General features: G+C 49.3%; 1 protein-coding gene across 4 annotated transcripts; it reads left to right on the top strand.

The window, feature by feature from the left end:
• Positions 1-11,882: 11,882 nt before the first annotated feature.
• On the top strand, positions 11,883-23,193 carry LOC114608078 (monocarboxylate transporter 13-like). 4 transcript variants are annotated; one of them, XM_077916821.1, is made up of 6 exons: positions 11,883-12,024; positions 12,753-12,848; positions 14,765-14,980; positions 15,517-15,660; positions 19,471-20,244; positions 21,972-23,193. In XM_077916821.1, the coding sequence occupies exons 3-6, from the start codon at positions 14,770-14,772 to the stop codon at positions 22,238-22,240; spliced, it is 1,398 nt and encodes a 465-aa protein (XP_077772947.1). In that variant the 5' UTR covers positions 11,883-12,024; positions 12,753-12,848; positions 14,765-14,769; the 3' UTR covers positions 22,241-23,193. The 4 variants fall into 4 exon arrangements, with proteins under 4 accessions (XP_077772947.1, XP_077772949.1, XP_077772950.1 ...); XM_077916823.1 differs by having other exon boundaries at positions 14,762-14,980; XM_077916822.1 differs by having other exon boundaries at positions 11,952-12,024; positions 12,724-12,848.
• The last annotated feature ends 2,213 nt before the right edge of the window (positions 23,194-25,406 follow it).

Below are 25,406 nucleotides of genomic sequence, written 5' to 3'. Positions count from 1 at the left end.
GAAGTATATTTTGGGGGGAGCCCCCAAAAGAACGGGGCCCTAAGCTATAGCTTGCTTTGCTTATATGTAAATCCGCCACTGGAGTCACCCCATTCGTGGATTTCCACCGCTTTGAAACGATTCGCGCCTTGACGTGACTTCCATGTCTGGAAACCATTTCTGCAAAAGGTGATTTTTTGTGTGTGTCCGCCCCGATGAAACCGCGACGGCGCTTACACAGAACAAGTGAGATGAACAGGAAGGAAAAGGGCCTCGTGCCAGGGTGACGATGGGCGCTGGCGGCCCGTTCTGCCCTGGCATGACTCACCAGAGGAGAAGGCGGTTCTGCTGGCTTGGAGAGAGGCCTGGGCAGCTGTTTCCTGCGGCTGCGGGACTCAAGGAAGGAGCACGAGGCGTGTGTGTTTGTGTCTGTTTGGGCAAGGTCTCGCCCCCCCCCCCCGACTTGCCTCTGTTGCAGGAATTTATGTATAGGTTGGGGGGTGTTGCCCCTCCAGCAGATATCATGCACACGCAGCCCACTACCAAAATCAGCACAATCGCTTTTGTGACTTTTGTGATTTGCCCCCACAAAACACCCCATCACAGTTTCTTCCTATCTATTCAAAGGGCCTCTGCTGCAGAATACCAAATGTAAGAATTGACTGATAAATGTATCTCTGTACTGGCTCACTGGGCAAATTTCAGAAATTCATATACAGTGGTACCTCAGGTTAAGTACTTAATTCGTTCCGGAGGTCCGTACTTAACCTGAAACTGTTCTTAACCTGAAGCACCACTTTAGCTAATGGGGCCTCCTGCTGCCGTCGTGCCGCCGGAGCACGATTTCTGTTCTCATCCTGAAGCAACGTTCTTAACCTGAAGCACTATTTCTGGGTTAGCGGAGTCTGTAACCTGAAGCGTATGTAACCCGAGGTACCACTGTAGACCTGTGAGCTCAGCTCCTCAGCAGCCCCTCTACCTGAGTGATAATCCCTGGCATCCTGATACCTGAGTGCCAGACAGGTAGCCATTCCAGAATATCCGCCCTCCCTTTCCCACAGGTGGGCGGGGTTTGCGGCACCAAGCGGGGCTCACCTGGGCGGGTGCCACTCATCTGGGCGGGTGCCACCTGCTTGAGCCGGCCTTTGACCTGCCCTCGGCCAGGGAGGACAACGCATGGCCGGCCAGGGGTGGACCTAAGGCCAAAAGAAAAGAGGCTGACCCCTTTGTCCAAGCTATTGCTATTCTTCCTTCCGGATCACCCATCCACCCTCCCTCAAATTAATAATTTCTTGCCTCCATAATTTCATCCTAGGTCAGCGGTCACCAAGTTAATGATTCTTTTCCTTACAGGCTAATATTTTGCGTTCCAGGTGAGCGGGCGCTGCTGCGGTCGTAAGATGGTTGCTGTATTCAGAACCGGGAAGGAATTTTCCCTGCATTGGCAGGTTTCGCCTTTAATGCATTTTGTCACAACTTTGGCGGTTTGAGGCCTTGGCAAGGTATCTTTTAGTCTTACATCAAGTTGGGGGGGTGCATTCATGCTTCCTCCCCGTGCGGCGGTGCTTGCAGGGCCCGTTAAAGGGCAAACTGGGAGTCCCTGGCCCTAGAGCAGCGGCATGTAGGTCAAACTCCCCGGACGAGGTCGGTGGAAGGGCATGATGTGTAAGTTTGCGCTTTGCAGTCCCCTCTCACTGGGCCTTATCTGCCTGCATATTCTCAGCCAGGCGGGCTGGGAGGGTTACCTGCCAAGGCACCTGCCAAGTTTCCCACTTCTGAAGCTCAATAAAGTTGTGGCCAATTTGAACCCATAATCTGGACTCTTGTCTCATCATCTGGGGTAAAGGGGTGGGCACCACAGACAGGGTTTAGCGCGTGTGCCCACAAATAACAAACCCAGATGAAGACAAAAGGGTGGGATTCACTTGGCTGGGAAACAGGGAAATGTAAATATCTCTTTTGTTACACTTGATGGGTGTTTGGTGGAGGGCAAGGGGAACCATGGGGCAGGGTCCAGGATGCTCAGATTACTGCCCCCAGACCTCCTCTTTCATGATGTCACCATGATGTAGTTTTGGGGGGGTGTAACATGGGGATTAGCAGCTAATAAAAGTTTGGGTTCTCTTTTGTCTGGGGCTTCCATCTTGTTCCACCTGGTGGCAGGTGGGAGTCCTGTTGCAATAGTCTTAATAAAGACCAAGCCTACTGGCTGCTGTTTTGCTCTGGTATTCCTGGCTGGGGTCCTTGTTTTTTGTCCAAGGGAACCCTCAGATTTCTCCGTTAACACCTCAAACGTCCAGAGGAACTGGGCTCCAGCCAGGCTGATCTAGGAAGCAGGCCAGCTGACCTCCTGGTACAGCGGACACTAAAAATGTACCGGTGTGCTAGGTGCTGTACAGAACGTGACACATGGATAGGGCGGCCAGTTCAGGAGCATCCCAGGCCCTGGGGTTTCAGGGTCCGGTGCCGACCTAGGGGCTGCCAGGATGCTCTCAGCGGCTCCCGGCTGGTTGCCCAGGAAAGTACAGTGGTACCTTGGGTTACAGATGCTTCAGGTTACAGACTCCGCTAACCCAGAAATAGTGCTTCAGGTTAAGAACTTTGCTTCAGGGTGAGAACAGAAATCGGGCTCCAGCGGCACGGCAGCAGCAGGAGGCCCCATTAGCTAAAGTGGTGCTTCAGGTTAAGAACAGTTTCAGGTTAAGAACGGACCTCCGGAACAAATTAAGTACTTAACCCGAGGTACCACTGTATAAAGACAAGCGAAGGTTTCTTACGGTCCGTTTTTATTCAGTATTTACAGAGAGAGGTTATAGGACCCAGCTCCTTGGATAATGGTGTTGTCCCAAGTGAATGCTCGATGCTGTATTGTTTTTAATATTCGGTTGGAAGCCGCTTGGAGTGGCTGGGGAAACCCAGCCAGATAGGCAGGTTATACCAGTAAATAAATAAATAAATAAATAGGGGGAGGGAATCAAATTGATTCCAAGCCAAAGGCCAAGCGGAACAACTCTGTCTTACAGGCCCCGCGGAAAGAAATCAGATCCCGCAGAACAAGCCCCCCACTCACCCTTTCTTAACAAATGAATAAATGAATGAAAAGGGAAGCGCTAGCAATTACCGTATTTTTCGCTCTATAACACGCACCTGACCATAACACGCACGTAGTTTTTAGAGGAGGAAAGCAAGAAAAAAATATTCTAAACAAAACAGTGGATGTATGATTTTTGTGGTTCATGCTGTGGCCACAAACGTGATCTGACGGTGAGTTTGGGGTAGCCCAATGCAAAAATCCTGTGGATCCATGTGGATCCATGCTTTGTAACCACGTTTTTGCGCCATTGCAGCCCCATGAAACAGTGGGTGCGTGATTTTTTTGGTGCAGGCTGTAGCCATGGACATTTTATGTGATCTGATGGTGAACCTGGGGTGACCCAGTGCAAAAATCCTGAGGATCCATGTGGATCCGTGCTTTGTAACCACGTTTTAAGTAGGGAGGGAAGGAAAAGCATTCAAGGGACAAGGAGCATGCGTGGGGTGTGTAGAGAAGGATGTGGCTAATGATGCAGGCAAGCGGTTAAAGGGGAGAAGGAACACGCGTGGGGTGTGTAGAGAAGGATGTGGCTAATGATGCAGGAGAGGGATTTAAGGGGAGAAGGAACACGCATGGGGTGTGTAGAGAAGGATGTGGCTAATGATGCAGGCGAGCGGTTAAAGGGGAGAAGGAACACGCGTGGGGTGGGTGGAGAAGGATGTGGCTAATGATGCAGGAGAGGGATTTAAGGGGAGAAGGAACACGCGTGGGGTGTGTAGAGAAGGATGTGGCTAATGATGCAGGCGAGCGGTTAAAGGGGAGAAGGAACACGCGTGGGGTGGGTGGAGAAGGATGTGGCTAATGATGCAGGAGAGGGATTTAAGGGGAGAAGGAACACGCTTGGGGTGTGTGGAAAAGGATGTGGCTAATGATGCAGGAGAGGGATTTAAGGGGAGAAGGAGCTCGAGTGGGGTGTGTGGAAAAGGAGCTTTTCGGCGAGCTGAGAGGGGAGGGGGGAGGGAAAGAGCACTGTTGCTTTAAAGGAGCCAACCAGACAGCAGCCACTTACAGCAGTGTAAGCAGCTCCTTTCCTCTCCCACTTTGCTCCTTCTCTCCCTCTTTGCTGCTTTACGCAGCTAATGGCGAATCCCCTGCAACCCAAGTCCTGCTCAGCGGATCAGCTGAGACGCTGGGAGAATCGTAATTTCCCTCTCTCCCTCATCCCGTGCCCTCCTGTCCCCAGCAGCCTTTTTAAAAACTTTTTTACTGGTTTTCACTGCGCTCGTGGCTCAGAGCCCTCCTGTGCCCCGCCGTCCCTCTGCAGCCTCATTGCTCCGTTTAGAGAGCGTTGCTAGCTGAGGCTGCAGCAGCTGTTGCTGGCTACGCGGCGCTTTTCCGGCTCCCTATGGCTCCCGTCTGTTCCTCCTCGCGTGTAAGCGGCTGCTGCCCGCTTTGCTGCCATGGCTCTCCTTCCCTCCCTCCCTCCTCGGCTCCTCCCCCTCCTCCTGGCTGTAAAGCAAGCAAAGCTTGCTTTGCTTGACTGACGGCAGCCATGGATCCAGTCGAGTGCATTCGCTCCTTAACACGCACAGGCATTTTCCCTTACTTTCTAGGAGCAAAAAAGTGCGTGTTTTGGAGCGAAAATTACGGTAAAATAAGCGCGTCTCCACCAGCTGGCCCAGGAAGATTCACACACAGCGCATACACAGCACCAACATTTGTGCCGTCTTATATCAAGCGCCTTTGGATAAAGGTTTCGTGGCAAGGAAAAGTCGGCCTGGGGGAAACCGCACCTGTTGAATTTCTGGCTGACCTACAACGAAGGCGTCCCCTCCTTGCACCTCAACCAAAGCTGCAGCCTTTGAAATAAACCCTCCATCCATCCTGTTAAATGGAAAGACGTTTCCTTCCAGTATCTTGTAGTGTTATGCCTCCCCCTGTGGGTCAGAGCTGATGTTGCCTATTTGGGCTCCATGATCACTGCAGATGGTGACAGCAGCCACAAAATTAAAAGATGCCTGCTTCTTGGGAGAAAAGCAATGGCAAACCTAGACAGCATCTTAAAAAGCAGAGACACCACCTTGCCAACAAAGGTCCGTCTAGTTAAAGCTATGGTTTTCCCAGTAGTGATGTATGGAAGTGAGAGCTGGACCATCAAGAAGGCTGATCGCCAAAGAATGGATGCTTTTGAATTCTGGTGCTGGAGGAGACTCTGGAGAGTCCCATGGACTGCAAGAAGATCCAACCTCTCCATTCTGAAGGAAATCAGCCCTGAGTGCTCACTGGAAGGACAGATCCTGAAGCTGAGACTTCAAGACTTTGGCCACCTCATGAGGAGAAGACTCCCTGGAAAAGACCCTGATGTTGGGAAAGATGGAGGGCACAAGGAGAAGGGGACGACAGAGGACGAGATGGTGGGACAGTGTTCTCGAAGCTACCAGCATGAGTTTGACCAAACTGTGGGAGGCAGTGGAAGACAGGAGTGCCTGGCGTGCTCTGGTCCAGGGGGTCACGAAGAGGCGGACACGATTAAAACGACTCAACAACAACAACAATTTGGAAATAGGAGCTATGAGACAGGACCCACGCTTCCCACGGGCAGCTGCTCTTTGGGTTGTTAACTGAGAAATCCGAGGGCTCCCTTGGACAAAAAACAAGGACCCCAGCCAGGAATCCCAGACCAAAACAGCAGCCAGTAGGCTTGGTCTTCATTGAAGACTCTCGGGACCGGACTCCCACCTGCCACAAGGTGGAACAAGATGGAAGCCCCGAACAAAAGAGAACCCAAACTTTTATTAGCTGCTAATCCCCATGTTAGGTAAAGGTAAAGGGACCCCTGACCATTAGGTCCAGTCGTGAACAATTCTGGGTTTGCGGAGCTCATCTCGCTTTACTGGCCGAGGGAGCCGGTGTACAGCTTCTGGGTCATGTGGCCAGCAGGACTAAGCCGCTTCTGGCGAACCAGAGCAGTGCACAGAAACACCGTTTACCTTCCCATCGGAGTGGTACCTATTTATCTACTTGCACTTTGATGTGCTTTCGAACTGCTAGGTTGGCAGGAGCAGGGACCGAGCAACAGGAGCTTACCCCGTCGAGGGGATTCGAACCACCGACGTTCTGATCGGCAAGTCCTAGGCTCTGGGGTTTAACCCACAGCGCCACCGACATCCCTAATTCCCATCTTACACCCCCCCAAACTACATCACTAATACATCATGGTTACATCATTAAAGAGGAGGACTGGTGGCAATAATCTGACCATCCTGGACCCTGCCCCATGGTTCTCCTTGTCCTCCACCAAACACCCATCAAGTGAAACAAAAAAGATATTTACATTTCCCTGTTTGCCAGCAAAGTTAATTCCACCCTTTTGTCTTCATCTGGGTTTGTTATTTCTGGAATGGCACCCAGGTATCAGGATGCCAGGGATTATCACTCAAGCAGAGGGGCTGCTGAGTAGATGAGCTCACCTGTCTATATGGATTTCTGAAGTTTTCCCAGTGAGCCAGTACAGAGATACATTTATCAGTGAATTCTTACATTTGGTATCGTGCAGCAAAGGCCCTTTGAATAGATAGGAAGAAACTGTGATGAGAATGTTTTGTGGGGGCAAATCACCAAAGTCACAGAAGCGATTGTGCTGGTTTTGGTAGTGGGCTGCATGTGCTTGATATCTGCTGGAGGGGCAACACCCCCAACCTATACATAAATTCCTGCAACAGGGTCAAGGGTTGTGGGGAAAAAAGACTGCCCCCCATTCCTTTAAGTCTGTGTTGAGCTTCTGCCTGCTTTTCCTCTGGCTTCCTCTACCTGCGTAGGGTTCTGGTCGCCTCTCCCCAAAAAGGATATTTTAGAGTTGCAAAAAAAATTTGGGAAGCCAAAATGACCCGAAGGGATGGGTAGCTCTTGTTTTCTGCGTTCTTCTCCTTCCGCTTTTGCAAATTAGATAAAGAATGCCTTGTTCTGCACAAGATTAGGCGTTAGGAGTTTATCTTAACTTTGCAACACCAGGGTGCTGCCTCTGCCCACATTGTTCCCACATTATTCTGGCTGCAATCTGCAAACTTTAGGCAGGAGAAACGAAGAGCAAACTTTAATGCAAAAGGGTAGGAGGCAGTGGCAAAGAGGATGATAACAAAAATGGCCCGAACCTCCCTTTTAAAAGCTCTGGGAATCTTCCCTTTAGCTGCAGGGAGAATCATGGAATTGCAGAATTTCCAATGGAGGAAAAAACTGAATAATATTATAATTTTAGAATACTTAACTGTGAAGATACATAGAATGGAAGGGTTTAATGTCAGTGAGAAAGAGGAGGATTGGTTTGAGAAGATATTGAATTATTTGGGTAGGTTTGAACAATTTGGGGCAATTAAAATGTTAAATAAAGCTTGTGGAGGGAGGAGTGTTAAGGTATATAGACGTGTACATATGGTTGATGTGAACATGTTATTATTAAATATTATTGAATAATTATATTATTGAATATGTATATTATTGAAACTTCTTCCTGAAGTTTAGAGGCCCATTGTTTTTGTTTGTCGTTATGGTATGTATTCTTGTGTTTTTATATTGTAAAGTGGCCTGTGATCCTTGGATGAAGGGCAGCCTGGAAATTTAATAATAATAATAATAATAATAATAATAATAATAATAATAGGATCTGGAAACCAAGCCTTAGGCCTAGAAAAGAGGAGACTGAGAGATCTGACAGCCATCTTCAAATATCTGAAGGGCTGTCACATGGAATAAGAAGAAGAATAAGAATTTATTATTTATACCCTGCCCATCTGGCTGGGTTTTCCCAGCCACTCTGGGTGGCTTCCAACAGAATATTAAAATATAACAATCTATTAAACATTAAAAGCTTCCCTAAACAGGAAGATGGAGCATGCTTGTTTTCTCCTGCTGTGGAGAGTAGGACTCGAACCCAAGGCTTCAAGTTTCAAGAAAGGAGATTCCAACTAAATAGACGGGGGGAAACGGCGAGAGCCGTTCGACAGTGGAACCGTGGGCTCCCTTGGAAAGTGGCAGGCTCTCTTTCGTTTGATATTTCTAAACAGTTGGATGGTTGGACCCTTAGGGGTTCCAGGGGGGTCAGACTAGATGAGCCTTGAGGAACCCCTTTAAAGTCCATTCCTTTTCATTTATTTCCTTAGCGCCCGCCCCCCTGCCCCCCGCTTTGTGCAGTACTTATCTTTATGATATGATACAATAATCTTTATTGTCATTGTCCCATACAGAACAACAAAATTGAAAAATCTACATAAAATATTCAAAACCCAACAAGCCTACTATCCCAGCTATCCCAGCCTGGTTAGCCCCCTAAAAACTCTTATACCCCATTTTAAAATACAATATACTCCCACAGAGACTACCTTACACTGCGTTTAAAACCAAAATCGCATTTGGATAGAAACTCCTTCTCAGTTGGCTAGTCCTAGTCTTTATAACCCTGAACCTTCTTCCAGAAGGCAGAAGCTGAAAGAGATCATTTCCGGGGTGCGCACTATCCTGCGCTATCTCTGCAGCTTCCTTATGGCACCTGGAAGCGTAGATTTGATCCAAGGTGGGAAGAGGGCACCCAATTATTCTCTCCGCAGTCTTTGCAACCCTGGACAGCATTGTTTTTCCCCTGACCATGCAGCTCCCAAACCACACACACAGACCATAAGTTAATACACTCTCCACAGTACAATGCCATCAATAGGTCCTTTGAGAGATTGTTTTTCCGGAGGATTCTCAGAAAATATAACCTCTGCAGAGGTTATCTTTGTTTTCTACGAAGCCATTCCAGCAACTTGACTTATCTTTTTTCTTCTGTGTTTTCTTGTATTGCATTACGATCTCCTGGTGCCGTTGCCCTCCTGAAGTTTTAAGAATGATAATAATATGCCCCAAACCAGCAGCAAGTCAGACATTCTTAAATTCTGCGGTGTCTTTCAGCTCTTTGGCTTCGGAGTTAAGAGACTCAGCCGGAGCGATGAATGATCTCTCCTGGTCAGCGGGTGTTTAAGCCACAGGGAAGCCTGGTGTCCTATTCGGTGCACGCTCCTTTGAGAACTGAGTGGAGACTTTGGGTCCTGTGGAACTCTCTGCCACTAGATTCAGCAGCACTGTTTCAACTTTGAAATGCCTGCTGAAAACTTGACTAGGCCTATGCCAGGCAATCCCTATGCCAGGCTGGATGAATCCCTAGCCGGAATTAAGATTGCTGGAAGAAATATCAACAACCTCAGATATGCAGATGACACAACCTTGATGGCAAAAAGTGAGGAGGTATTAAAGAACCCTTTATTGAGGGTGAAAGAGGAGAGCGCAAAAAATGGTCTGAAGCTAAACATCAAAAAAACGAAGATCATGGCCACTGGGCCCATCACCTCCTGGCAAATAGAAGGGGAAGAAATGGAGGCAGTGAGAGATTTTACTTTCTTGGGCTCCATGATCACTGCAGATGGTGACAGCAGCCACGAAGTTAAAAGACGCCTTCTTCTTGGGAGAAAAGCAATGACAAACCTAGACAGCATCTTAAAAAGCAGAGACATCACCTTGCCAACAAAGGTCCGTATAGTTAAAGCTATGGTTTTCCCAGTAGTGATGTATGGAAGTGAGAGCTGGACCATAAAGAAGGCTGATCGCCGAAGAATTGATGCTTTTGAATTATGGTGCTGGAGAAGACTCTTGAGAGTCCCATGGACTGCAAGAAGATCAAACCTCTCCATTCTGAAGGAAATCAGCCCTGAGTGCTCACTGGAAGGACAGATCCTGAAGCTGAGGCTCCAAGACTTTGGCCACCTCATGAGAAGAGAAGACTCCCTGGAAAAGACCCTGATGTTGGGAAAGATGGAGGGCACAAGGAGAAGGGGACGACGGAGGACGAGATGGTGGGACAGTGTTCTCGAAGCTACCAGCATGAGTTTGACCAAACTGCGGGAGGCAGTGGAAGACAGGAGGGCCTGGCGTGCTCTGGTCCAGGGGGACACGAAGAGTCGGTCAAGACTAAACGACTAAACAACAACAACATGCCAGGCAATGAAGAATACTTTCCACAAGGGTTAACTGGTGCCTGTTTTTTACTTTATGCATATGTGTGTGTTTAGTTTATGGTTTTCCTAGAATTGTAGCGTTGGGAGGGGACCCAAGGGGTCATCTAGCTCAACCCCCTGCAATGCAGGAAGGTTTACAGAGCCAGTGCCACCAGCACAGAGCGTCAAGTCAGGGATGAGCCATAAATAACACTGATGGCTTCTTGCATGCCTGAAAAAACAAGACAGCGCAGAGTATCAAAACATCAAATTTAGAAGAATGCTAAATTGCTGTAGTCAGGCGGAGGGGAAGAACAACAGCAGCAGCAGCATTCTGCCTGCAGGCTTACAAGCTAAATAAACCGGCCCTGGATGGAAAGAGGGAGAATTGGGGACACCAGAGAGGAGACAAACTGGATCAAAACACAGTGGTACCTTGGTTCTGAAACGCCTTGGTACTCAAACAACTTGGAACCCAAACACTGCAAACCCGGAAGTAAGTGCTCCAGTTTGCGATTTTTTTTCAGAAGCTGAACGTGCTCCGTTTTGAGTGCCACACTTCCGTTTTGAGAGTCTGTCTGTTTTCGCTATTTATTTTGTGTTTGTTTTTGTGGCTCTTTGTGTGTGTGTGTGTGTGTGTGTGTGTGTGACTGTGTGGAACCCAGTTCAGCTACTGATTGATTGATTGATTGATTGATTGTGTGACCGCAGTACATTGTTCATTGCTTTCTGTTTATGGATCAAGGGTCTCATCAGATAGTAAAATTCATGTCAAATTGCTGTTTTTTAAGAGGTTGTTTTTAAAAGTCTGGAACGGATTAATCCGTTTATTGGAAAGCGCACCTTGGTTTTGGAACGCTTTGGTTTTGGAACGAGCTTCCGGAACGGATGAAGTTTGAGAACCAAACTACTGCTGTATCTCCATTAGCAGAAACATAAGAAGCTGTCTTATGTAGGAAGTTTCAGGACAGACAAAATAAAAGTTCTTTTTCACACAATGCAGAATGTAAACTATGGAACTCCCTGCCACAGGAGGGCACCAGTCTAAACCATAGAGCCTAGAGCTTGCCGATCAGAAGGTCGGCGGTTCGAATCCCCGCGACGGGGTGAACTCCTGTTGTTCGGCCCTTGCTCCTGCCAACCTAGCAGTTAGAAAGCACACCAGTGCAAGTAGATAAATAGGTACCGCTCCGGCGGGAAGGTAAATGGCGTTTCCATGCGCTGCGCTGGTTTGCCAGAAGCGGCTTAGTCCTGCTGGCCACATGACCCGGAAGCTGTACGCCGGCTCCCTCGGCCAGTAAAGCGAGATGAGCGCCGCAACCCCAGAGCCACAACTGGACCCAATGGTCAGGGGTCCCTTTACCTTTACCTTACCACTGTAATTAAAAAAATGTAGAATTGTAGCCGTTGGAAAGACCACAAGGGTCATCTAGTCCAACCCCCTTCAATGCAGGATTCTACCCAAGAGGCCTGATCCAGGCAGGGCACCTTTCCGTGTTCCTAGCGCAGCCGCATCCCCTTTCCGAAGTGGGCATCCGCAATGGGCCTTCCCGGTGTCTAGCTGTCAACCTTCGCCCTTTTCTTGCGAGGAATCCTATTCGGAATAAGGGAATTTCCCTTTTTAAAAAAGGGAAAAGTTGACAGCTATGTGGACCCGGGGGTAGACTGCGCCCGGCCTTGGAGGCTCGCCCTTCCGGCCGCCGCAGGTCTAGATCCCTCCCCAAGCCCAGGATCGCTCTGCGCCTTGCTTTCCCTCCGCGCGGGATTTGCACCCGGACCCCGCCAGATGCTCAGGGCGGATCAACCTGCCCTCGGCCGTCGCCACTGCGCCTGCGCGCCCTCGCCACCCACCGACACCTCCATAGCGAAGCCCTTTCGGGAGCAGGAGAGAGGCGGGGGGCGTGGCTTCCCGACCCGGGCCCCGCCCCTTTCGAATCCTGCAACATTGTAGCCGCTCACGCGGAGGCTCCCGGCTTCCCCCCTCCCTCGGTAGGAACGAAACGGCGGGGGGGGGGGAGGAAAAGGGGGGTGTTCTCTGGGAGGGGGGAGCCCCCAAAAGAAGATCACCCCATGTTTCATTTATTTATTTTAAATTGGGCGGCGGGAGGGGGGGGACCTTCAGGTGTCCATATATGACTCGGGATTGGGGGGGATTTCAGCAGGGGTTTTTTTGGGGGGGGTGATCAGGAATTATGGGGGGAAAGCCCCCCCAAAAAAACCCCTGGGTCGTCTTCTTATCATGCGATTTCACGTAATTTTGTTTCCAAATGCCCCCCCCCCACCCATGGAAAACGTTTATTTAGAGGTCCTACTTTTTTGGGGGGGGTGATCAGGAATTCCTCAGGGGGGAAGTCCCAGGAGGCCTGTAAGCCCCCCCTAAAAAATACCCTGGGTCGTCTTTTTATCATGCGATTTCACGTAATTTTGTTTCCAAATGCCCCCCCCCCATGGAAAACGTTTATTTAGAGGTCGTGCTTTTCTGCAAGGCGCCTGGCTCTCCAAAATGCCCCCCTCCAGTTAGTGGAGACACTATTGGGAATTAAGACCCCTATCATTATCATCATCATCATTATTATTAACCTTGCACCGATTTATTAGCTCTGTGTGTGTCTTTCTGCAAATCCCTTTCTGTGGTTTCCCCATCTCTCTCCCCCCATCGCTTCCTCTCCTTTCTCTCCACCTTGAAAGCTCTTTCTAAAAGCACCCCCCTTCCCCAGATCGCTGACACCTCCCTCTAGGATCCAGGGTACCCCTCCATGGCCCACCTGTTTGAAGAAGGCCGGGAAAAAGGTTTTCTGGGAGCAGACTGAGGGGTGAGTAGCTCCCAGGTGGAATACAGGTACCAAAGGCATCCAGGAATTCCTAATTTCTCAGGTGGATCTGAGAACCCCAAGGGGTTTGCAGGGGGAGAGAAAACCCAGCAGCGTTAGGGTCTGGAATTCTGCTGGTGGGTGGCTGCAGACTCTGCACGTGCTCAGAGGTACCCTTGCTTTTGCATATTTATTTATTTGGTGGCAGGCACGGTTTTCGCTGCTCTCCGTTTTATCCTTACGCCAACCCTGTGAAGTAGGTTGGGCTGAGAGGCTGGCCCAAGGTCATATTTGGAGGGATTTGAATTCTGGTCTTCCTGGTCGTATTCTGACACGCTAAACCCAGATGGGATTACCTACTGGGTGCTAAGAGGCATGGCGGGCTGGTCTCAGGGGATCAAGTTGATCAGCTTTGTTCAATTGAACTAAATGGCTCCAACAGGACTGGAATAAATATGCAATTAATTTGGATTTTATTGTTATCTGCCTTAGTGGGTCAAGCAAGCCACTGTTCTGAATAACGCTTTTTTGTAGGGTGGGGGGCACTGGGCATGACCGGAAAAGTCCGCGACCAGAAGGAGGAGGAGTATCAGGAAGAATGGATAAAATTTAAAGACTATTTAGCTAAATATGTTCAGATAACTCAATTGGAAAATACCGTATTTTTTGCACCATAACCCTCACTTTTTCCCTCCTACAAAGTAAGGGGAAATGTCTGTGCGTGTTATGGAGCGAATGCCTGCGGGTGGCGGGGGGGATCTGCTGCAGTCGCGGGCAGAGGATCCATGGTTCCCCTTCCTTCCCTCCTCCGTGGTTACAAAGCATGGATCCTCAGGATTTTTGCATTGGGCTACTCCAAACTCACTGCCAGATCACATGTCTGTGGCCACAGCACGAACCACAAAAATCCTATATCCACTATTTCGTTTAGAATATTTTTTTTTCTTGTTTTCCTCCTCTAAAAACTACGTGCGTGTTATGGTCTGGTGCGTGTTATAGAGCAAAAAATACGGTAATAGCAAATAATAGATAGGCTTAGGATTTAAATATGTAAGGATAAGACTTAAGATGTTGAAAGCTAAATTAGAAAGAATGAAAGATGTTAAGTGATCCAGTTGATTTTTTGAGAAAGTCGATTTGGAAAACTGTTAAAATGATATACAGTGGTGCCTCGCAAGACGAAATTAATTCGTTCCGCGAGTTTTTTCGTCTTGCGGTTTTTTCGTCTTGCGAAGCACGGTTTCGGAAAAGTTTTGGAAAAGCTTCAAAAATCACCAAAGTCTTCAAAAACCTCAAAAAAGGCTACCACACCGCGTGCTATGAGTTGCTCCTCAAAGTCAAGTCGCAACTGTATTAACGGTTTTAAGAAAAAGGAAACAAACTTGCAAGACGTTTCCGTCTTGCGAAGCAAGCCCATAGGGAAAATCGTCTTGCGAAGCAACTCAAAAAAACAAAAACCCTTTCGTCTTCCGGGTTTTCCGTCTTGCGAGGCATTCGTCTTGCGAGGTACCACTGTATAAATAAATTCAACCAAGGGGATTTGAGGAAGTCACTTAATAATGTTACCAAGATTTAAACAGGATGTATGTATGTTTGTTTGTTTGTCTGTATGTTTGTTTGTTTTGAATTTTTGAAAATTAATTTTAAAAATTTGAAAAAAACAAAACAAAAGTTTGGTAACCACTGCTCTAACCACTGCACCACATTGCCTCTCTTGCATGTGGGAATCTAGAGATCAGATGCTTCCCAGTCCTTCTAATGATGCCTTGGGGGAGCAGAAAATAATTTAATTTCGTGCCAGGAAAAAGTTAGATGGATGTTATTGGAAGAAGCGGCTTGAGCAATAATTAGGAAATCTAAGCTTTAGTAATATCTAGGGTTTTCTTTCCCCCTGACCGTCTCCCTCGCTCTCCAAGCAGGATCCATGCTGGGCCCGGTTGTGGTTCACCCTGAAGCCCCGGACGGAGGCTGGGGGTGGATTATCGTCCTCTCGGCCTTCCTCCAATCCGCGTTGGTCTTTGGCGTGATCCGTTCCTTCGGCGTCTTCTTTGTGGAGTTTGTGACGTACTTTGACGAGCTGTCTGGGCGGATCTCCTGGATCACCTCGATTGGGATTGCGGTGCAACAGTTTGCAAGTGAGTGGAGTGGCGGCGTGTGTGTGTGTGTGTGTGTGTGTGTGTGTGTGTGACACATGCTATGGGCTGCCTGCCTGCGCTCGGTGCGAAATCCTTGCCCCACATGCGCTGGGAAACCGCCTTCCGCGTCCTTCCTCGCCATTGGCCGGGGTGCTGTGATGTCACGGAAGCGCTCGCGAACATTCTGCAGCTCAGGCAGGATGGGCGTGGAGACAGAACGTTGCCCAAGGATGGGGCGACCTTCTCTGGAAGGTCTGAAAGATCAGAAACTGGTCCTAATATATCTATTAAAAATAAATATTATAATAAATAATACATGGTGCTATGGGGGGGGGGGTCTGCTCCATATTTCTGAATTGCAATGGGGTTGGGCCAGATGACCCTTTGGGTCCCACTCCTTTCAACCCTGCAATTCTGTGATTCTAATACCCCATAGCAGCGCCGGGTGCGAATTCCTGTTCAGAACTGGGGAAGGAAGATTCTGCTCCTTGCAGCCCTCAATGCTGTGACCGGCATCCCTTTCTCTTCCTTGGCAGGTCCGGTGGGCAGCGCTTTGAGCTCTCGCTATGGGGCCCGCCCTGTCGTCATGGCCGGCGGGTTTTTCTCGGGCCTGGGGTTCCTGCTGGCCTCCTTTGCCACCTGCCTGGCTCACCTGTACCTCTGCATCGGACTCCTCTCAGGTGCGTCGAAACTGCGCAACCTGCGTTGCTACCGTTTGCAAGAAACCCATCTTTCAGTGTGGACTTTGGAACTCCCTGCCTCTTGACATCAAGGCAAGGTCCCTTCAAAGTGCTCTTTTCGGCACCTGCTAAAAGCACCTCCAGTGGTGCAATGGGTCTCTGGCTGTTAACCTTGAGCCCACCCAAGGGGCAGGATTCCTGCATTGCAGGGGGTTGGACTAGATGACCCTCAGGGGTCCCTTCCAACTCTACATTTATCCTTGCTTAAGCAAGGCCCGTCCCCGATGCTTACAAAGCCGATGCAATTTTTAATCATTTTTTAAAGCATTTTTTCAACTTTTCCAAAGTCCTTCATTTTTCCTGTTGATAAATTTATTGCTTTATCATTTTTGCAAACCACCTTGGGGTCCTTAAACGATCAAACAGCATCTAAATGTCATAAAATAACAAATAATCAACGTACAAAGCTGCTTGCCCCCCAAACTATCCACTCTTGAGGGGGTTTTACCCTGCAAGGTGTTAGTTTTCCATCTTTTTGCTTGACGGGCGTAATTATTATTTTTTTGCTCAATATAGATCTCAATATATTTATTTGGCGGTCTTTTTCTTTTTAGCAAAGGCTGCGGTAACAGAGAGATGAGGGGAGGAGAGCGTTGGTGGGCGAGAGCCAGTCTTTGAAGAAAATGGCCGGCATTTTTTAAAGGCAGCCTCCTCCGAGCCAATGCCCTCCAGATGTTTCGGACGACAGCAGATATCCTCCAGATGTTTCAGTCCAAAATGTTTCGGTCCGAAACATCTGGAGGGCACCATCCCAGAGAAGGAGAAGCCATATATCCAAGGGGATACTTGGATATCTGAGGAAGAAGCAAAGTCAGGCTCTGGTTCAAGATGGCTGCCATTCCCCTGAGGAAATAGCCAAGATACACAATGGGTTATTTGTTCATTTTCGATTTATGTGCTGGTTTTGCAAACTTCTCTTTTTTTCATTTTTTTTATTAATTTTCCAAATTTATAACAAACAGATAAGAAAAAGAAAATCCAAACAAACCAACAAACATTTATCCTGATTATAATTCCAATTTTGTCAACGTTGTTAGGTGACTTCCTCGAATCCCCCTGGCTGAGTTTCCATATAAATCATTGTAACAGTTTTCCAAAACTATTTTCCCATAAAATTTACTTGGTCAATGAACATCTTACTTTCTTTTCACTTTTACCATAATATTTTACACATCACATTTTCAAATCCTAGCCCTATTTGGTACTCGCAAGTAATTCTAATTATATTATCTTAAGATATTTAGCTAAATAGTCTTTGAATTTCTTCCTCTTGGTCACAGACTTTTCCGGTCAGGTCGGCTAGCTCTGAAAATCCCATCATCTTCATCTGCCATTCCTCCACTGTTGGTACTTCTTGTAATTTCCAATTTTTGGCCAGCAAAATTCTAGCAGCTGTTGTGGCATTCAAAAACATCTTTTTTGAGCAATTCCAAACCTATTATTCCAAGTAGAAAGGCTTCTGGTTTCTTAATAAATGTATATTTCAACATTTTTTTCCAATTCATTGTATATCTTTTCCCAGAAGTCTTTCACCTTGGGGCAGGTCCACCACATATGTTTAAAAGTACCTTCTTTTTCTTTCCATTTCCAACATAGGTTATCGGTCTTATGGTAAATCTTTGCTAATTTTACTGGGGTTAAGTACCATCTATACATCATTTTCACAACATTTTCCTTCAACACCGTGCATGCAGTGAACTTGACCCCTTTCCTCCACAACCTTTCCCAGCCTTCAAACATTATATTATGTCCAACATCTCTTGCCCAATCTATCTCACAGATTTAATTTGTTCATCCTTGGTATGCCACTCCAACGTGGTTTTGCAAACTTCAGCAAACACGGACATGGTTTAAGTTAAAATTCCTGAGGACGGCTAACTGAGGGAAGGGTTAGGCCTCATTTTAGCTTAATGGTTGCCATCAATTTGACTTTAATTAATTTTTATAATGAAATGTTTCACTATTTTATTGTTGTTAGCCGCCCTGAGCCCGGCTTCGGCTGGAGAGGGCAGGATATAAATGAAAATATTTATTATTATTATTATTTATTATTCCCCTCATGGAAGGCCGCCATCTTGAAAAAGCCACCTATGGCATCTCATTTTTGCCTATGGTTGGGCGCAAGGATGGAGAAGGAGCTGCCAGCTTATGGCCATCTCACTGGGGAATCGTGACAACAGGATCCTGAGCTAGACAGGCGCCATTTTGTCTTGATCCCGGCAGCCATTTTTGGCCTGATCCTTGTGTTCTTTGGGGGATCTCCGTGCATCCCTTTCTGTGTTTCGTTCTGGTCGCCTCGCCTCAGAAAGGGTGTCGAGTCGAGTTGGGGAAAGGAAGGGTCCAGAAACGTTTATAGAAAAGATGGAGAGAAAAGCCTTTTTCCAGCAGGCTCTTTATTGATTGATTTGATTTGATTTGTATATTGCCCTTCCTCTGTCGATCTCAGGGCAGTTCACTAAAAAGAGAAAAACACAAAAGGCACGATAAAAACAAGGACAGGAAACACAAGCCAACAAACCTCCCACAAACGTGTTTTAAAAAGGGTATCATATGTTAAGCAGCCCAAGGCCTCGTTGAAGAGGGAATGTTTTTGCCTGGTGCCCAAAGGTGTATAACGAAGGCGCCAGGCGAGCCTCGCTGAGAGGAGCATCCCACGAACAGGGAGCCACCACCGAAAAGGCCTGTTGTCGTGTTGCCACCCTCCTGTGAAAGAGGCACACAAAGATGGGCCGCCGGTGCGGATCTCAGGGTCCGGGTCGGTTCGTAGGTCCTTGAGTTATGGGGGTAGTTCCCTTGGGGAGGGCACGAGGCTCTTCATCTCAGGGCTGCGGGTTCGAGTCCCACGCTGGGCAAAACGATTCCCGGGTTGCACTAGATGACCCTCGGGGGTCCCTTCCAACTCTGCGATTCCATTTTAAAGCTCCGCAGGCACAAAACCAGCACTTTGGGACGTTCTTGTTTCTACAACTAATCCAGAATGCGGCAGCTAGACTGGTGACTGGGAGAGGCCGCCGAGACCATTTAACACCGGTCTTGAAAGACCTACACTGGCTCCCAGTATGTTTCCGAGCACAATTCGAAGTGTTGGTGCTGACCTTGAAAGCCCTAAACGGCCTCAAAGGCCCAGTAGACCTGAAGGAGCGTCTCCACCTCCATTGTTCAGCCCGGACACCTGGGTCCCTCTCCCGAGGGCCTTCTGGCGGTTCCCTCCCTGCGAGAAGCCAAGTTTCAGGGAACCAGGCAGAGGGCCTTCTCTGTGGTGGCGCCCACCCTGTGGAATGCGCTCCCAACAGATGCCAAAGAGAAAAATAACTACCAAACTTTTAGAAGACATCTGAAGTGAACCCTGTTTAGGGAAGCGTTTAATGTTTAATAGGTTATTGTATTTTAGTGTTTTGTTGGAAGCCGCCCAGAGTGGCTGGTGTTAAGTTGTGGGTGAACATATCAGACGACACAGCAATTCTTCAAATAGCTCTTATTTATTCACAATCCAGAACAGAACTGAACTGAAGGGTTCAGTCAGCCTGCTTATATAGAGCTCCAGTACAACGTAACTGTAACTATATTCTAAAAGTATCCAATCAGTGAACGTCACTTTCAATCCCTTATTTGCATAACTATCTACAGTATCCCCCTGCTGGCCCAGGGTGAAAACTTCAGTACATACAGCTTGGGATACCCAGCCAGATGGGTGGGGTATGAATATTATTATTATTATTATTATTATGAATATTATTATTATCTCGGCAGGTTTCGGCTGGGCCTTGGTCTTCACGCCCTCCCTGGCGTCGGTCGCCCGGTACTTCAAGCGCCGCCGGACGCTGGCCACCAGCCTGGCCTTGACGGGCGTGGGCCTCTCGTCCTTCGCCTTCTCGCCGCTCTTCCAGCTCCTGGTGGACACCTACGCCTGGCGAGGGGCCCTCCTCATCGTGGCGGGCATGTCCTTCAACCTGGTGGTCTGCGGGGCCCTCATCCGCCCCATCACCCTCAAGGAAGACCTGCCCGGTCCAGTGGGCCGCAGCACGAGAGGGACGTGCTGGTCGCGATTCTCCTCCCTCTTCGGCCTCCACCTCCTGGGCCACTTCGCCTTCATGAGGTTCGTCCTGGCCGTCACCCTGGTCAACACGGGCTACTTCGTCCCCTACGTCCACCTGGTGGCCCGCGCCAGGGAGCTGGGCTTTGACGAGTACCAGGCGGCCTTCCTCATGTCGCTGGCGGCCGCGGCCGACCTGTGCGGCCGCCTCTTCTCCGGCTGGCTGGCCAACTGCCGCGGCTGCCGCCTGGCCCGCATCCTGGTGGCCTGGACCTTCCTGACCGGCGTGGCCTTGGTGGCCGTCCCGTGGGGTCGCGACTACCCGCTGCTGGTGGCCATTAGCCTCTGCTACGGCTTCTGCTCAGGGGCCCTGACGCCTGTCGTCTTCTCCATCATCCCCGAAATCGTGGGCATCGCCAACATCTTCAGCTCCATGGGGCTGCTGCAGATGATCGAGAGCATCGGGGGGCTGCTGGGGGCGCCCCTTTCTGGTAGGTGGTGCCATTTATCACATTTATTTGCCCACCGCGTAGGCGGTTTGAATCCCCACGACGGGTTGAGCTCCCGTTGCTCGGGCATCCGCAGTGGGCATTCCCGGTGTCTAGCTGTCAACTTTTCCCTTTTCTTGCGAGGAATCCTATTGGGATTAAGGGAATTTCCCTTAAAAAAAGGGAAGCGTTGACGGCTATGGCCCAAGGTCTCCCAGGGAGCTTCGTGGCTGAGTGGTGATTTGAACGCCGGCCTCTCCCAGGTCCTATTCTGACACTCGCAACCACTGCATGTAGCTCTGATCCTGGCCTGCATTTTCCTCCTGTATTAACTGTTCCGGCACATAAATGAGCCTTTTAAGGTAAAGGGTAAAGGGACCCCTGACCATTAGGTCCAGTCGTGGCCGACTCTGGGGTTGCTGCGCTCATCTCGCTTTACTGGCCGAGGGAGCCGGCGTACAGCTTCCGGGTCATGTGGCCAGCAGGACTAAGCCGCTTCTGGTGAACCAGAGCAGCGCACGGAAACGCTGTTTACCTTCCCACCAGAGCGGTACCTATTTATCTACTTGCACTTTGACATGCTTTCGAACTGCTAGGTGGGCAGGAGCAGGGACCGAGCAATGGGAGCTCACCCCGTCGTGGGGATTCGAACTGCCGACCTTCTGATCGGCAAGTCCTAGGCTCTGTGGTTTAACCCACAGCACCACCCGCGTCCCTTAAATGAACCTTTTAGCTCCTCACAAATAATTGGTTCCATGCCGGGCCTTTATATAAAGCAGGTTTGCAGCTTCCGGAATTGGAACTGGGTTAAGGGGTGTGTGTGGCTGAACATGTGCCAAATAAATTTTTGTCTCCACAGGGAGGCGAAGCGGGTTTCCTACGCAGTTGCGTTTGGTTCCCAGCTCAAGGAGCGAGATAGGAACACAGGAATGGCTCTCTGTCAGGGTGTCCATTTACCTCCGTGTGGCCTGCACCAGTGGGTAGCCAACACGGCTCCCTCCAGGTGCCGTTGTACTACAACTCCCATCATCCACGAGAAATCAGCTCAGCTGACTCAGGATGATGGGAGTTGTAGTCCAACAACGTCTAGGTGGGGGGCATCGGGATTGAAGAACTTTGCAATAGAGCAGCCTTTCCCAAACTTGAGTCCCCAGACGTCATTGGACTACAGCTCCCATCATCCTTGACCACTGACCTTTCTGGCAGGGGCTGATGGGAGTTGTAGTGCATGACTAGCAGCTGTTCACCAAGAGTCTCTCCAAAGCCTACCTTGATATGAAACTGCCTCTAAACCAGCGGTTCTCAACCTGTGGGTCCCCAGATGTTGTTGGACTACAACTCCCATCATCCCTGACCACTGGTCATGCTGGCTAGGAATGATGGGAGTTGTAGTCCAACAACATCTGGGGACCCACAGGTTGAGAAACACTGCTCTAAACAGCCCTTTCTGGGCAAAGTGATGGCACTGCCAGTTATTATGTTCTAGGTGTGTCTTGAGGGTTATGTTCTAGGTGTGTCTTGAGGGTTATGTTCTAGGTGTGTCTTGAGGGTTATGTTCTAGACCGCCCTTCCCCCATCTCATACCCTTCTGGTGTTTGGGACCTCATCTCTTCCCCTTCTGTGACCACTGGCTGGGGCTGACAGGAACTACAGTGCAAAACATCTGGAGGGCACTAGGTTGGCACCGACTGTTCTAGGTTGTTCCAGGTCACTCTTCCTTTCTCTTCCAGGTTGGCTGAGGGACGCAACGGGTGACTACGCTGCTTCTTTCTTAGCGGCCGGGTCGTTCATGTTCGCCGGAAGCCTCGTCCTGATGACTCTGCCCAACTTCTCCAGCTGCCATGCCCCTCCGTCTGTGCCGGAACCCAGTGCCAAGATGGAAGCTGGCGAGGGCACTCTCTTGGCATCAGCAACTGCTCCCGTGGGGGTCCTCTCTCCCCACGACTGCCACCCCTACAAGGTCATGCCTGAGACAGAGGAACCGCTGACCAAGAGCTGATCACCCAAGGGCAGCCTTTCCCAGCCAGGTGTTGCGAGACTACAACACCCATCATCCTTGGCTGTTGGCTAAGCTGGCTGTGGATGGTGGGAGTTGTAGTCCAACATCTGTGCGGTGGGCAAAGGTTAAAGAACAAGAATGGAGAACCTGAGGCCCTCCATACATTGCTAGACTACAGCTCCCATCATCCTTGGCTGTTAACTGTGGATGATGGGAGTTGTAGTCCAACAATATCCAGAGGAGCACATTGGCTACTCCAGGACTAGAGAGAATAACCTTGCTGGGACCAGCGTGGGGTGAGAAGGTTTGGGTGGCATCTTCAAACCATGCATTTAAAGCAAAAAGTAATAATCCTGGGAGTTGTAGTTTGTTAAGGGTGCTGGGAACTGTAGTTCAGATGCGTCCTTGAGCGGGTTTTCTTGCTGTGGAAGCTAGTATTTCCCTTGCCTGTGCCTTAACTAACGCACCACCGTTCCTCTGAGCCGCCCGCAGAGATTGGACCAGGTGCGTGAAAACAGACTCGCTCCAGCAACTGAACGTGGAGGCGATCTTTGGACCGCCGATTTCCCCAGAAATTTGTAAACTTCTGTAAACTTTTACGAGGCTCCCCATCGATGCCCATGCAAGTGACTCAGTACCCCCCGGAAAAGACCCTCGTAGCATTTGGACATTCCAGGACGCTCGTAGGGGAGGGACTTCGGTATCCCATAACCCGCTCAACCCACAGACCTCTCAAATAGTAAACGCAGACCCCTTAACACCCTCCGTTTGGCTAGCACAGCCGTCGTCTCTCGTAGCATCCGCCCCTCTCCCTTCACGCAATCGTGGGGTCAATTTTGCAACTTCCCGCAAGGGAGGACAGATCAGAGCGTCCATTGTAAACTCTGAAATGCGACTCCTTCCCCACCCCGTTCAATTTAGGATTAAAAACGTGACCTTTTGACGGAACTGTTTTCTGCAGTCTGCGGCCGTATTTATTCTTAATTTATTAATCTGGGCATTCCGGCAGTTTGTGAAAATAAAATCCACAGCGAAAATGGCTTGAGCCGTTCATCCGATCACCTCTTGCGAGGAGGGAGTGGCTAATCTTTGGGGGGCTTTCCAGGTGTTCTCAAGCTCTCACCTGTGGCCACATGTTGGGGGGTCAAGGCCCAACATCTGGAGGGTCTGCAAGTTAGCCACCCACTGTTATAAGTGTTTGCGGGGAGTGGGGTTAGTGAATCATCCTTGAGCCCTTTCATTTTGTTTGGGAAACATACCCGTATTTCTCGCTCTATAAGACGCACCAGACCACAAGACGCACCTAGTTTTTGGAGGAGGAAAACAAGAAAAAAAATATTCTGAATCTCAGAAGCCAGAACAGCAAGAGGGATCACTGCGCAGCGAAAGCAGCAATCCCTCTTGCTGTTCTGGCTTCTGGGATAGCTGTGCAGCCTGCATTCGCTCCATAAGACGCACACACATTTCCCCTTACTTTTTAGGAGGGAAAAAGTGAGTCTTATAGAGCAAAATATACGGTAGTTCGGGAAATGAAGCATTTGGTCCAGAACCTGGCGCCTTCCGATGGTTGCAAACCACAAATCCCATTATCCCTTGCCCATTGCAGCTGTCAAAAACATCAGGTTGGCAAAGAGTGCCCTAAGGGAATACATTATTTTATTGTATTTATTTATATATATAAAAATAGGCTACTATTTCATTTAAAAATAACAAAGTGGTTTACAACAGAAATGCATTGCAGCATAACTTTTCCCTTTCCTTGCGAGGAATCCTATTCGGAATAAGGGAATTTCCCTTTAAAAAGGGGGAAAGTTGACAGCTATGAATTGCAGGGGGTTGGGCTAGATGACCGTTGGGTCCCCTCCCAACGCTACAATTCTAGGAAAAGGTAAAGGTAAAGGTACCCTGCCCGTACGGGCCAGTCTTGACAGACTCTAGGGTTGTGCGCCCATCTCACTCAAGAGGCCGGGGGCCTGCGCTGTCCGAAGACACTTCCAGGTCACGTGGCCATCGTGACAAGCTGCATCTGGCGAGCCAGCGCAGCACACGGAAACGTCGTTTACCTTCCCGCCAGTAAGCGGTCCCTATTTATCTACTTGCATCCGGGGGTGCTTTTGAACTGCTAGGTTGGCAGGCGCTGGGACCGAGCAACGGGAGCGCACCCCGCCGCGGGGATTCAAACCGCCGACCTTTCGATCGGCAACCCCTAGGCGCTGAGGCTTTTACCCACAGCGCCACCCGCGTCCCCACAATTCTAGGAAAACCATACAGCAAAGACAGACATATGTATAAAGTTTAAAAAAAAAGGCAGGCGCCAGTTATCCCTTGTGGAAAGCCGTATTCTTCATTGCCTGCGTAGGCCTGGTCAAACTTTCAGCAGGCATTTAAAAGTTGAAACAGTGCTGCTGAATCTAGTGGCAGAGAGTTCCACAGGACCCAAAGTCTCCAGTTCTCGAAGGAGCATCGCCAATTTTTTTCTGAATAGGTAGAGTTTGGAGAGTCTCAAAAGGGTCCCCCAGCCCAATCCCAGCAATGCAAACAATATCTTTTGCTGCTTTTTGGCTGCAAATGCATATGTCGAAAACGGCTGGAGGGCACCGGGTTCCCTACCTCTGCTCTAGAGAGCTGGAGGAGGGAAGGCAAGGATGATCTCAGGCAAGTTCGGCAAGCAGCTGACCTCGAAGCCACCCGGTGGACTTTGAGGCCTTCGGGTGTGCTGGGCCCCTCTCCACGGGCCAGAATCTCACCCTTTGGAACTTGTTTTTCCCCCTCTGCAATAAAATCATTATCCTTTAAGCCAGAAAGCTTGCAGCCGGCGCAGGGAGAGGAATTGGGCTGGCTCAACACTTTCACCCATAAGTTTCCCAGTCCTAAATTTGCATGGAAAACAAATGAGAGGGAAAAGGGACAGGAAGGGGAAAAAATTAAGGCAGTTATTTACTTATTGCATTTATATCCCACCTTTTGTGAGAGCTCAAGGGGGCAGGTATGTAGTTCTCCCACAGCCCCTTCATTTATTCCGCACAACGACCCTGTAAGGCAGGCCAGGCTGAGAGCCTAAGGGCGCCCAGGGAGCTTCATGGGAATTTAAACCCTGGTCTCCCAGGTTCCACTCTAACCACTGCACCGCACTGACCAGGCAGTGAATGAGCCCAATGGGACTCAG

This window comes from Podarcis muralis, chromosome 13 (assembly GCF_964188315.1).
Source record: "Podarcis muralis chromosome 13, rPodMur119.hap1.1, whole genome shotgun sequence".
Classification (NCBI taxonomy): domain Eukaryota; kingdom Metazoa; phylum Chordata; class Lepidosauria; order Squamata; family Lacertidae; genus Podarcis; species Podarcis muralis.
The sequence above is the reverse complement of the archived record's forward strand: the minus strand, read 5'-3'. Positions and strand labels throughout refer to the sequence as shown.